This window comes from Alexandromys fortis, unplaced genomic scaffold (assembly GCF_014885135.2).
Source record: "Alexandromys fortis isolate MF-2015 unplaced genomic scaffold, M_Fortis_MF-2015_v1.1 scaffold_2_1_26212458, whole genome shotgun sequence".
NCBI classification, from domain to species: domain Eukaryota; kingdom Metazoa; phylum Chordata; class Mammalia; order Rodentia; family Cricetidae; genus Alexandromys; species Alexandromys fortis.
This window is the reverse complement of record NW_026067930.1, coordinates 1,623,914-1,639,548: the sequence shown is the minus strand read 5'-3', so window position 1 is coordinate 1,639,548 and position 15,635 is coordinate 1,623,914. Positions and strand designations below refer to the sequence as shown.

The 15,635-nt window shown below is 46.1% G+C and overlaps 1 protein-coding gene across 2 annotated transcripts in view; it reads right to left on the bottom strand.

The window, feature by feature from the left end:
- Positions 1 to 302: 302 nt before the first annotated feature.
- Positions 303 to 15,635, bottom strand: part of Zc3h3 (zinc finger CCCH-type containing 3) — an 83,440-nt gene continuing 68,107 nt past the window's right edge. For both annotated transcript variants that reach the window (XM_050145063.1, XM_050145064.1), the window contains 3 exons: positions 3,405 to 3,589; positions 2,468 to 2,814; positions 303 to 795 (listed from right to left, as the gene is read on the bottom strand). In XM_050145063.1, the coding sequence (XP_050001020.1) occupies positions 764 to 795; positions 2,468 to 2,814; positions 3,405 to 3,589 (564 nt within the window). In that variant the 3' untranslated portion in view covers positions 303 to 763. The remainder of the gene's footprint in view (positions 796 to 2,467; positions 2,815 to 3,404; positions 3,590 to 15,635) is intronic.

The following is a 15,635-nucleotide window of genomic DNA, read 5'->3' as shown; positions in this document are numbered from 1 at the left end:
AGTGTCTATGTGGAACAAACCAGAATTTCAACCCAAGCCATGCCCCTTCCCAGGGTCGCCAGGCCTTCTCTTCCTCTGCCTTGGCCCCAGCCTGTCCCACATAACATCAGATTATGCCCCACAACCCAGTAAACCCCATTTGTGTTGACTTGGCCAAGGGGAGACACTGCTTCTAGCCTCTAAGTCACACCAGAGTTGGTTAGGGCAGGCCTTCCTCCTGCCAAAGGAAGAGAGGACTCTTTCCCAGGAGACTTTCTCCCAGAGTCCTGTGGTTGTGTGGTAGTCAAGACAGGCCAACTAGACACAGGATAAAAACCTTTATTGCTGAACATAAAATACCCACCAGAGAAGCCTGGCCAATGGCCTCTTCCCTGGGCAGGAGTCCTGGATGGGGAGGGCTGGGGCACAAGTCCTACAGCTATTACCACACCCACCACAGGAGAGAGCCTGGGGTGAACCTCACATGGCACTCTGACGGGTGGGAGTCAGGGACAAGTCCTAGTGTGAGGCTGAGTGCCTGGAGGGGTGAGGGAGAACAGGGGATGGACGGGGCCTTGGCTTGGTAGAGGGAGGAGAGCAAGGTCTGGGCACACAAAGCCTCCAAAGGCTATAAGCCAAATGGGAGGAGCTATGTATCCCTGTTTATAGCCCCGGTTGGGCTCAGTGGCAGGCTGCTTCTCCTCAGGAGCAGTGGTGGGTAGAGCCTCCATCCTCTCCAGGGGTGAGGGTCTGAGGTAGGTGCGGGTTGGTTCCCCAGGAAGCCTCACAGGCGTGGTTTGATGTGTAGCGGCTTCCCTACATAGAGAGCAAAGGTCAAGTCAAGCCACTCCAGCCCAGAAAGAACTTCCCCACTCTAAGTAAGTAAGTAGGCCTCAGGACAGGGGAAACTACCTGCCCAGCCCTGCCAGCAAGGGTCTACAAGGAGCCAGATGTCCTCCAGCCCCTGCCACCAGTCTGGCCCTGAGGAGTAGAGAGGGAAGGGGATCTGGGGACTCTGCCAGTTGAAGGGCTTCCTGGGCTAAGTAGCAGCTTAGGAGGGCCAGGCAGCCCCTGTAGAGTGGGCGGGCCCACAGGTGGGAGCCACAACATTCTGTGGTTGAGCTATAAATACTGAATGCGTGTAGACACGCAGGCACATGGCACACTCACACCTGGGAGCAAGGCTGCCAGACACAGACAAGGCAGGTGTGCTCTCCACATGGAAAACTGCAGTGTGTGCAAGCAAGTGGCCCCAACGGGGTGGGGTGAAAAGACCAATAGAAGCTGACAGGGTCTGGAGGCAGGAGGGGCAGGAAAAAGAGGATCCCTGGAGTAGCATGTCCTAATGGCTCCTGCCTGGTGAGAGCTTTCTTTTCATAAATGTTCTGTGTCACTCTCCCAGGTGACAGTATCCGCTGGTCACAGCTATTTCAATGTGGCTATGTGGCATGACCCATGTGCCCCTGTAAGACCTCTCTCATGACGGGGTTCCTTTCTTCAGGGATGTTAATTCCATTCGCTGTCCAGCTAGCCAAAGACAGGAGTGAGGCCCAGCAGCTGGGGCCAGGCCTGCAGATTCAACTGCCTGGGCCAGGTTAGCCCCCATTTGTCCTCTGGGCTGCTTCAACAGGCACAGCCAGGCTTCCTGCCAGAGACTGTCCCAGGTTCAGCTGCACCTGCCCCTCCAGCTCCTTTCCTGGCTGAACAAGCCTCAAGAGTTTTCTGGAGCCCTCTTCTAGTCTGCCCAAACTGCATGCAGGTTTTAAGTCCCCTGTGGCTCCTTTGGTCCTCAGATTAACTTTCGGGTTCATGATCTTTAAAGCCACACTCTGCCTCAGGATCCCCGGCTGCTCACCAGTCAATGGCCACCTACATGAAAGAAACTGTTGCCCCATTTAGTTAGGTTCCAGTTGGGCAAGGGCCTGATATCATCCACTCTGCACCCAAGAAGGACGATGTAACCAGGAGGCAGTCCCTACAGCAGGCGCTTCAGTGTGCTCAGTGGGGCTGTTAGAGAAGCCTGCAGCAAGCATCTTCCATTAACGTTACAGCCGTGAAATATGACAATAAAATGATAGCCGTATGGTCGCAAATTTGCAGCCCGCCGAGCTGCGTGGGGTTTATCGTCACTCAAACGCGCAGAGAGCTGTAAAATGTTTACAGAAAGGGTCGTTTGCAGCCATAAAATCCTCTTTTCTCTCCTAAACAAGGCTGAGTGGAGCCATTTACCAAGCCCCAAACGCTCATTGGGGAGAGGGAACATCTGTTCTCTCCAGGAGTGTGCGGTGATCTTCCAGAACAAATTAACAGAAATGGGTGCTTTCTAATTAAATCAGCCCTCGCTGGGGTGGTCTTCAAGGCGGCCACTGCTGTGCTGGCTCCTCACTGGCCTGCCCTGGGCACCTGGTACACTGACTCCCAGGTGCCACCCAGGATGCCATTCTGAAGTGAACATTCAAAAAGACCCAGGAAGGGCTAGACTGCTCACCTGAATCCTTGATGCGGGGGCTCCTGGGGGTCTGGGGCCCAGTCTGGCCTCCTGGGCTCGGGGAGGAATGCAGGGAGATGAAGGATGGCAGCTTGCAGAGGCTGCTGGAGCCTGTTCCTGAGCCTGTCCCACCTGTCCCAGAGGCAGCTTCTTCCTGGTCCAGGGATGGGGTGGGGGAGCTAGCAGAGGGGGAGGAGGATGGGGAGGAGGCAGCCGTGGCCTTTGAAGACAGGGTAGAGGTGGAGGCTAATACCCTTGGGGAGGAGGGTTGAGAGACTGGGGCCTCAGTTCTGGAGGTCAGACTAGTGGACATCTGTCTGGCAGAGCGCTGAGCAGTAGAAGGCTTCCTGCACAAAAAGGGGAACAAAGTAAGAGTGGGTGGCTTCTCCCACAGACACGGAGAGAGGGTGCTTGTCAATTATTCACATGGCACTCATTCCTGTAACAGGGCTTCCAGCCCCTCGCCTCCATCCCGACCCTGGAGGCTACTGAACATGGCTATACATATCATACAGTTCAGGGACAGGCTGGTTCCACAGCCTTTGACCAGAAGGAGATACGGCTGAAGCCTGTGAGATTCCAGCTCCATTCCTCACCTTCTGGGGCCTAGGGTTCATCTGCAGGGAGTCCCCACAAACCACAGGAGATGGGCACAACTGTGGTAACCCCACCTTTCAGGGGCTTCCTCCCCCCCTAGTAGGGAGTGGGTTTCTGAAAGCCTCCATGCATGGGGTGTTTATGACTCTGTCCACATTCAGAGATCTAGAATACAGGCATCTTAGGAGCTCTTGCCTCCAACTGAGATTCCCTTTTGGATCTAAAGCCAAGAGTGTTGGGGTGAGACTTTACCCCAGAGGGTCCTAAATGTCCTTAGAGTAGGGATGGGCCACCTCCAGTCACATAAGATCAAATATGCAGCACCCATATGATCTGTCACCTGAGTACATGGCCAGCTGAGGCCCTGCTTCTGGGGGCTCCATCACTGGGCCCTGGGGTAGGAGGTGCAGCTGTCCGCCGGCCATGTCGCTTCTGGTTACGATGGAGCAGCTGGCACTGGGCACCACGGGGACAAATACCCCTGCGGGCAAAGTCAGGACACAGCAGCGTGTGCTTCTTCTTGCACTAGGGGAAGAATAATCGTTGGTAGAACTAAGCAGATGCTATGGCTACACACAGAAAGGAGGGCCAAATACAGCCCAGTGAGAGCCCGCTGACTGGAAGCGACCTACCAGGCCTCAGGGTCAAAGGCTGTTTGCTAGAATGATGAGGCCATCAGGCTAGAGTTGTTCCACCTGGACACGCACTGCGGGCAGGGCCAGGGCCAACACTTGCCTGGGGATTCCCAGAACCTGAGGCCAGGCCCCTGCTGGGGCTCTGCCTGTCTGCTCTGTCTGTCTGTCTCTGTTCCAGTGGGTGTGTTTGGAGCAGAGGAAGGTGGGTGGGGCTTGAGGCCTCAGGGGACCTCATGGAATAGGGTTTGGGCCAGGAGCCCAGGCTAGCAGGCAAGGCAGGTCGGCTGAGGCCGGGCATCACTGGGTTAGGGCTGGGCCAGGCACTCGATCCATGGCACCTGTCATGGGGCTAATTATACCAGCATAGAGGGTAGGGGGAGGGCATGCCAGGGAGCAGGTGTCCCAGGCCAAGGCTTAGACTCTGTTCTGTCCACCAGACCACATCGGGGGCTCCAGAAGCCTCTGCCCAGTGTACAGTGGCTAGGCCTATCCAGGGGGAAACAACGCAGAAATGTTGACTGGTGTTCAGGGCTCCCAAGCTCTACTCTGGTACAAAACCCAAAACTTCTCCAAGGGAGGGGCTACTACTCTCCCATAGTTTGACACAGCGAGCCAGAATCTAGTCAATCTTGGGCACCCAAACTACACCTCCTACTGGACCAGGAAACAAGAAGCCCCAGGTCAAAATGAGACATTCCACGGGACTCACAGGGTTTGTCAAAATCAGTCATGGTACCAGAGAAGCCCAGGCTGTCATGGGTAGAGAATGGTAGCCCAGCAGTAAATAGCTCTCACGGTCTTATAGCCACATCCTCTCAGGCCTTACAGATCTCCCTATTAGAATGTATCCTCTGAGGGAGGAGGGCATCCCCTACCCTGCTACCAACAACTAGGACCAAGCCTGGCAGAGTGCCTCACAGAGTGGGGAACACCCTTCTCAGCAGGTGTCCAACTGCAGTGAGAGGAGCTGGACAGAGTAAGCACCCTGCTGTGATTTCTCCCGTGTTGTGCAGGGGCAGGCAAGGCTCCTCCCTTCATAGACTCACTTATTGACACCTACCAGGAATGTGAGCTCCTGTGCACTGGGCCCAGCCAGCAACCTGGGGTTTAAAACTCAGGGCCGCCTGACAGAGGGGATAAAAGCTGGAATGGCCAGAGAACAAAAGACTCCCCACCAGCATGCATGTAGGCATGTAGCCATGTGAGCAGTGCAGGTGTGTACAGTGTGAACAGTAACACTCAAGGAGTGTCAAGGGCCCCAAAAACATGTTTATCAAAGCTGTAATAGACCATCAGAGCTTGGATCAGAGGCAGCCTGGACCCCACTACTCTATACTGTGGCCTACAAGCACCTAAAATGAGACGGGATTAAGCAGAGGTACCTGCAGTGGTCAAACATGATGAACTTTAAAGTCAGCAGGGGAAAAAAAGAATGCAAAATATGAAATTCTATTTTTCATTGACTACATACTAAAATTTTTGATTGAATGAAATACAAATTCCACTTGTCTGTCCCCCCGTCCCAAAACATGTGCATTCTTCCCAGAAAGTGCTAAGCTGGTCTAATGATCCTGAGAAGCACCAAAAACCCTAGAAAGAAAGGTAAAGAGCGTCCTTAAATCATCCAAGAGCTATGAGAAAGCAAACAGAAAATTCCTAGGTAGCAGAGATGGGGCCCACCTCACTCTCAGACCTGGGTATGGGCACTCAGGAAACAAATCAGGGATCACCTCACTCCCAGCCCTGGACACAGGCCACTTACTGATGCAAAAGCCTGACCAGCAAGATAGCCAAGGATCTGGAGTCAGGCTCTCACTCTTCCACAGCCAGCTGGAGTATAAGTAAGGAGCCATGCGGGAGCTCTGTGGCAGCGCACCACCGTCTGTGCAGGGTAGTGCTGTTCCTAGGATGTTTGTAGAGAAAAGAGAACCCATCTTTCCAGAGATGAGAGAAAGCAGAAAAATGGGCCAAAAAATGTAAAGGAAAGAGGTAAAACAGTAGGAATTAACGCCAAGAAACTCCAACGGTTCCTTTTCTCATAATCACTAATCAGGAAGCAAGGGATGAACAGCACAGGCAACGCCAGTACAGGAGTAACATCTGATGCTAAGACGCACAGAGACATGAGTCAAGGCGCAGCTCGGTGGGACAGTGTAAGCACGGGCATGGGAAGTCTTTGCCCCAATCATCTGCACTTAAAAAAGACCCATTTCACATCAAGAACAAGCTTTATACCAACCAATCTGAATACGTAGGTGACATTGGCAGTTCCAGGAAGATTAACAAGAAATCTTAAAAAAAAAAAAAAAACTTGAATTTTCTTATTGCCATAAAGAAATTTCAATCAGTATTTAAAAGAGTTCTAACTCAAAGAGTTTTTATTATAATCTTCCAAGAATTTTCAAGACATAGCTCTACTTCATAAACAAATCAAATCCACAGAGGGTAAAACAGAAAACCACAGTCTATAAAGCCAGAATCATCTTGAAAAAAAAAATCTAGGCCAACACTGGGCCTAGAGAAGCTGCATGATGAAGAGGCGCTAAGCAACCAGGACCATGAGGAAATTAACAAACAAAGAGTAAAAGTTATCAGGCAGTGGTGGCACACACCTTTAATCCCAGCTCTTGGGAGGCAGAGGCAGGCAGATCTCTGTGAATTTGAGATCAGCCTGGCCTGCAGAGCGAGTTCCAGGACAGGTTCCAAAAGCTACACAGAGAAACCCTGTCTCAAACAAAACAAAACAAAACAAAGGTAAAGTTGATTAGAGAAAGACTGAGGGCTGGCAAGATGGCCCTGTGGTGTAAAAGTGCTTGCCCTGAAAGCATGAGGAATTGAGTACAATTTCTGGACCCCACATAAAGGCTCGGATGAGAGACCTAAACCTACAATTGTCATCTGACTTTCACATATTTGCCATGACAAATGGGCCCCCTCACACACACAGCAATAATAACTAAAAATTAAAGTAAAGATCACCAAGCATGGTGGCTTAAGACTTTGATCCCAATACTCTGGAGGTAGAAGCAAGAGGATCTCTGTGAGTTTGAGGCCGGTGTGATCTACACGATGAGGTCCAGGGTAGCTGGGGTGGGAAATATGGCTTGCTGGCTAACAGTGTGTACTGCTCTTAGAGAGGAACCTGCTTCAGTTTCCCAGAACTCATGTCAATCAAGTCACACCTACCGCTAACTAGGTTCTAGGGTATCTAATGCCCTCTTCTGGCCTCGGAAGGCACCTGCATGTACAAGATACACTCATCCACACATTCAAAAATACACAAATAAATGGTGTATAAAAATTTAAAAAGATTGATAAACAGAAATTATTATATTACAAGGTTAACTGAGAAGACAAAGTCTTAGATCATCTCCATAGAAATGAATTATTTAATAAAATCCAACCTTAATTCAAAGTTGAATTTAGGCAAATTAGTGAAGGAAAGGAACATATTCTTACTATAAGAACCTCCCAGACCTGGCATGGTGGCCTACACTTTAATCCCAGGACTCTAAAGGCAGAGACAACTGGATCTTGGCAAGTTTGAGGCTAACATGGTCTATTTGTTAGGTTTCAGGACAACCAAGGCTACACAGTAAGAATGTCTCAAAAAAATAAAAATCAGCATGAGCCAGAGAAATGACTCTCCAGTTCAGGCAGCTGCCACCAACTCTGATGGCTGTAGTTCAGTCTCTAAGACACACATGGTGGAAGGAAAGAGAACCAACTCCAACAAGTTGTCCCCTTACCTCCAGCTGCATGCAGGCACATCTGTGTGCGCACATACACAGATGCGCTAAATAAATAATGTAAAGACATTTAGACTAAAGCAGTAAAAGCAAACACGCTGTTCCAGAGGACGGCAGCACAGGTTTCCTTCCCTGCAGTACTCACTAAGCTCTGGTTCAGCACTGTGGCTCACTATGCCCAACACTTCTTCTCCCCCTCTTTCTGGCTTCATTTGAGATGGCTCAGAGGTTAGAGGCACTGGCTGCTCTTGCAGAGGACCTGGGTTTCGCTCACAGTACCCACATGGAGGATCATAGCCATCTAACTCCAGTTCCAGGAGTCAAACACCCTCTTCTGGTCTCAGCAGTCATCAGGCACACATATGGTCCACAGAATACTTGCAAGCAAAACACTCATACATAAAATAAAAATAAATAAAATAAAGAAATCTTTTTTTTTTTTTCTCAAGACAGGGTTTCTCTGTGTAACAAGTCTGGCTGTCCTGGGACTCACTCTGTAGACCAGGTTGGCCTCGAACACACAGAGCTCCTCCTGCCTCTGCCTCCAGAGTACTGGATCTAAAGGCATGCACCATGCTACCTGGCTACAAATAAATCTTTAAACAAGCAAAAAACAAAAAACAAAACAAAACAAAAAAAACCCCAAAAACCAAACTTCCAGAAAGCGTGCCCCATGGAGAGGAAAGGCTGAGCTGCCACTGCTATACTCTACATGTACTACAAAAGAAAGGGGGAATATACTTGGACTAAAAAACAAACAAAACCCTCACTGATTAAAACACCAGTGTTTAATTAGGAATCATTACAATTACCATCACAGATACCATGTAGCAAGACAGCAGGAAACAAAATCAACATAAAGACTATCAATGAATAGCGAGAAAATAAAACTGTGTGGACCTGGGACTGAACCAGGGCTTCCTGTATGCTAAGCAAGAGCTCTATATTCTCTTTATAATAGTGTCCACTATATTCTATTTGTAATCGTGCCACTTTAATGGTGGAAAGTTCACCATGATAAAGTGATAAAAGCCCATGTCCGCTCCCACTGCCCTGACCCACAGATCCAACAATCCCAATTAGAACTCCAAGTGTGCCAGGTGTGGTAGGGCCACCTGTGACCCCAGCACTCAGCAGGCAAGACAGGAGAATCCTGAGTTTGAGGCTAGCCTGGGCTATACCGCAAGACTCTGCTTTAAAGAAAAAACAAAACATGAGGCTAAAGAGGAAGCGTGGCAGTTAAGAACACTTGATGAGCAATCAGGAATACAGAGTTTGGATCCCAGCACCCATGTAAGTCAGGCATTCCACAAATGCCTGTAACTCCAGCTCCAAGAAACCAAATACCTTGGTCTCTTTTGGCCTCCATGCACATGGACATGCTTATCACCTGTACATGTACCCAAGAGTACACACCACTCACACAGGCATAGTCATAAATAAATGAAATTAAAAATACTAAAACAGCAAAAGAAAAAAGAAATCAATAAGCAAACAAAACAACCCAAGTATCTTTTTAACTTGATAAAGTGAATATCAACTGTATTTCCAGGCTCAGTGGTACTATACCTGCCCAGCATATGCAAAATGAATAAATGAATGGAGTAAAATATACTTTTGGAAGACTGAGGGTAAATATAGTGAAAACTAGCTGGGTGTGGTGGCACACAACTTTAATCCCAGCACTCAGGAGGCAGAGACAGGCAGATCTCTGTGGATTCAACGTTAGCCTGGTCTACATTGTGAGTTTGAGGCTATCCAGGACTACATAGTAGGATCCTGTCTCAAACAGCAACAACAAGCTTAGCTGGTCGAGGTGGCTCATGCCTTTAATCCTAGCACTTGGGAGGCAGAGGCAGGAGGATCTCTGTGAGTTCAGTGTCAGCCTAGTCTACAGAGCGAGTTCCAGAACAGCCAAAGATACACAGAGAAACTCTGTCTTGAGAAACCAACCAACCAAACAACAAATAAAAAAAAACAGTAACAACAACCAAAGAAGCAAATCTACATATACTAATAGTAAGAATTCTTGTTCTTCAAAAATATACCACAGAAATAGAAAATGAAAAGAAATAAATATTCAGAAAAAGAAGAATTGATTTCACTAAGGAAACGACACATGATGACTCATGTCACAGTTGTATGACCTTGGATATTTTAGAGAAACTTTGGACTGCCAGAGAGATTTTGGGTAATTTGAGAGAGAACTGGGTATTTTAGAGAGGCTTTGGACTTTGAAAAAGACTTCAGATAGTTTAAAGGGACTGAACCTTTAAAGTACTGAAAATTAAATGACTATGGAACTTCTAAGTTATACTGTATTTATATTGTGACATTAATATGATACCTTAGAGATGAAGACTAAGAAATATTATTGTTCAATAGTGTTGTGTTGGTGTGTCAAATCGACAGGGAGCTACTATCCTGGCTAGTTTATGTCCATATGACACAGATTAGAGTCTTTTAGGAGAGGGACTCTCAACTGAGGAGATTCCTCCATTAAGGTTTGCCTGTAGGAGCTGGGGAGATGGCTCAGCAGTTAAGAGCACTGGATGTTCTCCAGAGGACCTGGGCTCAATTCCCAGCATTCACACGGCTGCTCACATCTGACTAACTCCAGTTCCAGGGCTTCTGACACCATCATGCAATATACATGCAGGCAATGAACACAAAATAAATTTGAAAAAAGACTTGCCTGTAGGCAAGCCTGTAACACATTTTCTTGATTGGTAATTGATGGGGGAGGGCCCAGGCCACTGTGGGTGTTCTTAACAAAGCAGGTTGAGCAAGTCAATAAAAAGTGTTCCTCCATAGCCTCTGCTACAGTTCCTACCTCCAGGTTCCTGCCCTGGTTCCCCTAGATGATGGACTACAAGCTGCAAGTTGAAATAAACCTGCCTTAGTTAGGGTTTCAATTGCTCAGAAGAGACAGCATAACCACAGAAACTTTTACGAAGGAAAACATTTAGTTGGGTGGCTTAGTTTCAGCAGTTTAGTCCACTATTATCATGGCAGGCAGCATGCAGACAGGGTGCTGAAAAAGGAGCTGAGAGTTCTACAGCTTGATTTACAGGCAACAGGAAGTAAACTATAACACTGGGTGTAGCTTGAGCACAGGATACCTCAAAGCCCACCCTTCCAACAAGGCCACAACTACTCTAACAAGGCCACACCTCCTAATAGTGCTACTTCCTTTGAGGGTCATTTTCTTTCAAATCACCACAAAATCTTTTCCTCCCCAAGTGACTTCTGGTCATGGTGTTTCATCACAGCTATAGAAACCTAAGATATTTAAATGTTGAGCCATGAATATGTGCCAACCAGGAGGAGACAGGTATTAGAACCACTGACAAGGGTTTAAAGCAGCATCATAAACATGCTCCAAACTAATGAGACAGAGAATGTCAAAACAGGAGGGTGTAGTCAAACCAATAAATTTTAGGAGCTGAAAAGTACAACAACTGAAACAAACTCAGCAGCGGGCAAAGGGACAGAATTGGAGTGGAAACTAAAATGAACCATAGAGACAAAGTCAGACCAGGAGACCTGAAACTGTAAGCCAAGACCTAACTGTACTGCACTAGAAGACACTGAAGGAGAGGAAAAACAACTGGAATTCAAGAAGTAGCACGAACCCCAAACTGGATAGACCAAGAAATCCTCCTAGAATACATGATGATCAGGTGCATAAAAGTTGAAGACAAAGAAATAACCCTGAAGCAACCAAAAAAAGAAATACTTATTTTCCCACAGGGGAATGAAATGACCATGAGGAGAGAAATAGCATAACCTTCTTCAAGATAAAAATAAAGAAAATACTGCTAAGCTAGAATCTTTTTGCTTATTTGTTTTCAGAGTCAGGTTCTCATCATGCAGCCCTGCTTATCTTACAACTTGTTATGTAGCTCAGATTGGCCTCATGGAGATCAGCCTGGTTCTGTGTATTGTGATTAAAGGTATGCTCCACTACCCCCAGCTTTCTGTTTTTTCTTGAGCTTCCTACATTACACTCAAAAGTTACAGCATTTAGTGTGCTTTTAATTTTTATTATTTTGTTTTAAGCAGAGCTTCATTATGTAGTCAAGGCTTTCCTTAAGCTAAGGGTGAGCCTCCTTGAGTACTTTAGCCTCTTGAGTGTTAAGATTTTAGGTTTGACACTATATACTAAATATAAATGGCACAGATTCACTAACTAAAAAGCAGATATTACTGGGCAGTAGTGGCACATGCCTTTTATCTCAGGAGGCAGAGGCAGGCAGATCTCTGTGAGTTAGAGGCCAGCCTTGTCATACAGGGCTAGTTACAGGACAGCTAGGGCTGCTACACAGAGAAAACTTGTCTCAAAAAGATCAAAACCAACCAAACAAACAAAATCCTAACAGATATTGGCAGAATGCACTTTTTTTTTTTTTAAAAAAAAAGTGATTTAGTTATATGCTGTCTATAAAAAGTCACTTCAAATACAATGAATAGGTAAAATGAAAATAAAAATATGGAAGCTAGGTCAGGAAGCAGAAACAAGTAGATCTCTGTGAGTTCAAGGCCAGCCTGCTCCAAGTCAGCTAGGATGGCACAGTGAGACTGTGTCTCAAGAAAAAAAAATGTATATATGTGTGTATATATGGAGAAATTGGAGAGATGGCTCAGTAATTTGAAGTCTGTGCTGCTCTTCCAGAGGACCATAGTATTGTTCTTGGTGCCAATGTTAAGTGGCTCACAACTGCTTGCAAGTCTAGCTCCAGATAGATCTGTGCCTTTGGCCTCCAAGAACACCTACCTGCATTCATGTCCACATAACCAACACCCCCCCCAACACACACACACAGTTTATATGATTAAAAATAAAATAAAATGAAAATGAATATATATGTAGGGGAGGGAGTCAGAGGTTAAAAGCATTGGCTACATCCACATGGTAGCTTACATCTATGTGTAACTACAGTTCCAGGGGATCCAATGCCCTCTTCTGGCCTCCAAGAATATTACATGATACAAGAGATGCACAGACATACATACAGGCAAAGTACTCAAGACACATACAACAAAAACAAATAAAATTTCAATATACACACAAACACACACATTAAAAAAAGGCTAGATCATACAGAGTTGATCCACTGAAGAAAGGAATGGCCATAACTCAATCTGAAAAGGAGGCTGCAGAGCAAAGAAAGCAGAGCCAGAGGTATTATATAATGACAGACCGTGACTCTGTCAAGAGGATGAAGCAATTCTAAAGTGCACACGCTCTATCTGGCATGCTTGCACTTTCTGTAACCACAGCACTGGGAAGCAGGAGCAGAAGTGCCACAAGCTGGACACTAGCCTCCTCTCAGAGTGAGTTCTGGATTAACACAGACATCCTGTCTCAACAAGCCCAACCTAATAAATTAAAACCTAAAATGCATATGTACCAAACAAAATAACTTTTTCTTTAAAAATTATTTATTTTGTGTGTATTAGTATACTAGTATGTGTGTGCACCATGTGTGTGCCTAGTACCTGCGGAGGTGAAAAGATAGCACCAGATTCCCTGACACTGGAGTTACAATGATCACGGGCCAACATGTGGTTGCTGGGAAACAAGTCCAGGTCCTCTGAAGGAGCGGCAAGTGCTCTTAGCTGCTGGGCCATCACTCCAGCCCTACGAAAGAGCTCTGTGGGAGCTATAGAGATGGCCTCATCTGGTAAAGTGCTTGCTATTCAAGCACAAAGGCCCTGAGGTGGTCCCCAGAAGTTATGTAAAAAGATGAGCACAGCAGCATCTCAGTGCTAGGAAGGCAAGACAGCAGGATCCTCAGAGTCTACCAATGTGGCCAATTGGTGAGCTCCAGTTTCAAAGACCCTGCCTCAAAAATTAAGGTGACAAGCCTGTAAGGACGACACCTGTTATCAACCTCTGACCTTTACACACACATGCACACATGAGCACAGATGCCAGAACACACATGCACAGGCATATACACAGCAACCACAAAAAACTTACTGACAGAAAAAAGAGATAAACAGACTCAGGAAAACTCAATGCCTGTGAGCTAAAGATGTAACTCAACTGGCAGAGTGCTTGCCTATAATGCATGAAACCCAGGGTTTTGGTGCCCCCGCCACGTAACTCAAGGCAGGGTGGCACACACGTGCAATCCCAGCTCTCTGGATATAAAGGCAGGAAGATCAGATGTTCAAGATCATTCTTAGCTACATAATGAGTTAGACATCAGGTTGGGCTACATGAAACCATGTCTCAGAAAAGAGAAAACTGGACAAAAAGTCAGAACTCAAAAACATCTCTAAGACCAGCAAGGTAGTTCAGTGGGTGAAGGATTGATGGTACAAGCCTGGCCACTTAAGTTCAGCTCCTAGAACCAATCTGAAAGTAGAAAGAGAACGGCCTCTGCAAAGTTGTCCTCTGGCTCGCATACACGTACCACACAGCATGTGCACGCTCCCTCCACATCTTTGTGTGTGTCGGTCTATTTGTAGTATATTGTATATATATACACATATAATATATACTCATACACAAACATATATAATAATAACAAAGGAAATTTAAAAAAAAAATCTTTCAAAAGCAAAACCTATTTATGGAATCCCAGAATGTTTTACCCAATAAAAGAAAACATTTTTTTCCAGGGTACCACATGGTGATGTTTGTTAGGCCCAATGTTCTCATATAACAATTGAAAACTGGCATTTGTGGTCCGACATGTTTTGAAGCACAGCAAAGGACAGAATGTAGTTTCAACCCTGGGAAACAAATAGATGTAAAGTTTTGAGTTTAGCCTTGGTTACACAGAGAGATTTTGTCCCAAACCAAAAAATAAAATAAAATAAAATGCAGTTTTAAACCCTTACATAAATGACAATGTGGCTGTGCTTACAGGTATAAATGCAAGCTGTTTCCAACTGAAGGTCAGCAACAACCCACAGGGTTTGGTCAGAAAACAGCAGCTAGAAAGGGCAGCTGCGTCTCAAGGCTTGCACTTTCCCATCCTGTAGAAAATACCCAAGACATAAAACAGGCCCAATGAGCCAGGCAATGATAGCACACACCTTTAATGCCAGCACTCAGGAAGCAGAAGCAGGCAGAGCTCTGAGTTCAAGGACATTCAGAGCTATGCAGAGAAACCCTGTCTCAAAAAACCCCAAAACCAAACAAAAACAGGTGCTTAGAAACTGAAAAGGCTGGGATGTAGCTTAGTGTAGAGCACTTGCCTAGCATGGGTTTGAATCCAAGTTGGATGGGTATAGGGGTAGGCAGAAATACTAAAATTATACAGAGTATATTCTTTACTATGAGGGGATCAAATCAAGATCAGAAAGATAACAAGACACATTTCCAGATTCCTGGGAACTGAACAGCATACTTCTGAATAATCCATGGGTCAGAAAGCAGCAGCCATTCATAACTGGAAAAAAAGACATATTCCTAAACTTCTCCCAGAAGGTCAGTGTTACCTTGAAACCACAACATTCCTAAAAAGCCCAAAGCTAGCATCATGCTGATCGACAGAAAACAAGAGAAGGGATGCTCACTTCTGGCACTTTTATTCCGCACCATACTGACTTACCAACCAGAACAGCTTAGGCAAGGAAAAGAAAGAAAAAGACTTCAGACTGAAACAGGACCAGTAACATTTTGTCTGTCTTCAGATGACAGATCTTATATTTCAAAAAAACCAAGGAATCTATCAGAATTACCAGTGTTAACAAATTAGTTCACAACATGCAGTGGGGAGGATTCCTGTTTATGGAAATGTGAAGTCGTCCAGGCACCATGGAACACAGTCTGGCAGGCTTACAAAAAGACAAATACAGGACTGACATACGACCCAGCAAGGAAGTAAAAGCAGATGCATGCATGCCAGTGTTCAATACAGCATCATTCATAGCAGTCAAAAGGTGGCACTAACCCATGCACCCATGTCTACTGACACACATACAGGGATGAACATAATGCCTGCATGCATGTGATGGAATATTATGTGGCCATAAGAAGGAATGATGTGGGCTGGAGAGATGGCTCAGAGGTTAAGAGCATTGCCTGCTCTTCCAAAGGTCCTGAGTTCAATTCCCAGCAACCACATGGTGGCTCACAACCATGTGTAATGAGGTCTGGTGCCCTCTTCTGGCCTGCAGGCAGACACACAAACAGAATATTGTATACATAATAAATAAATAAATATT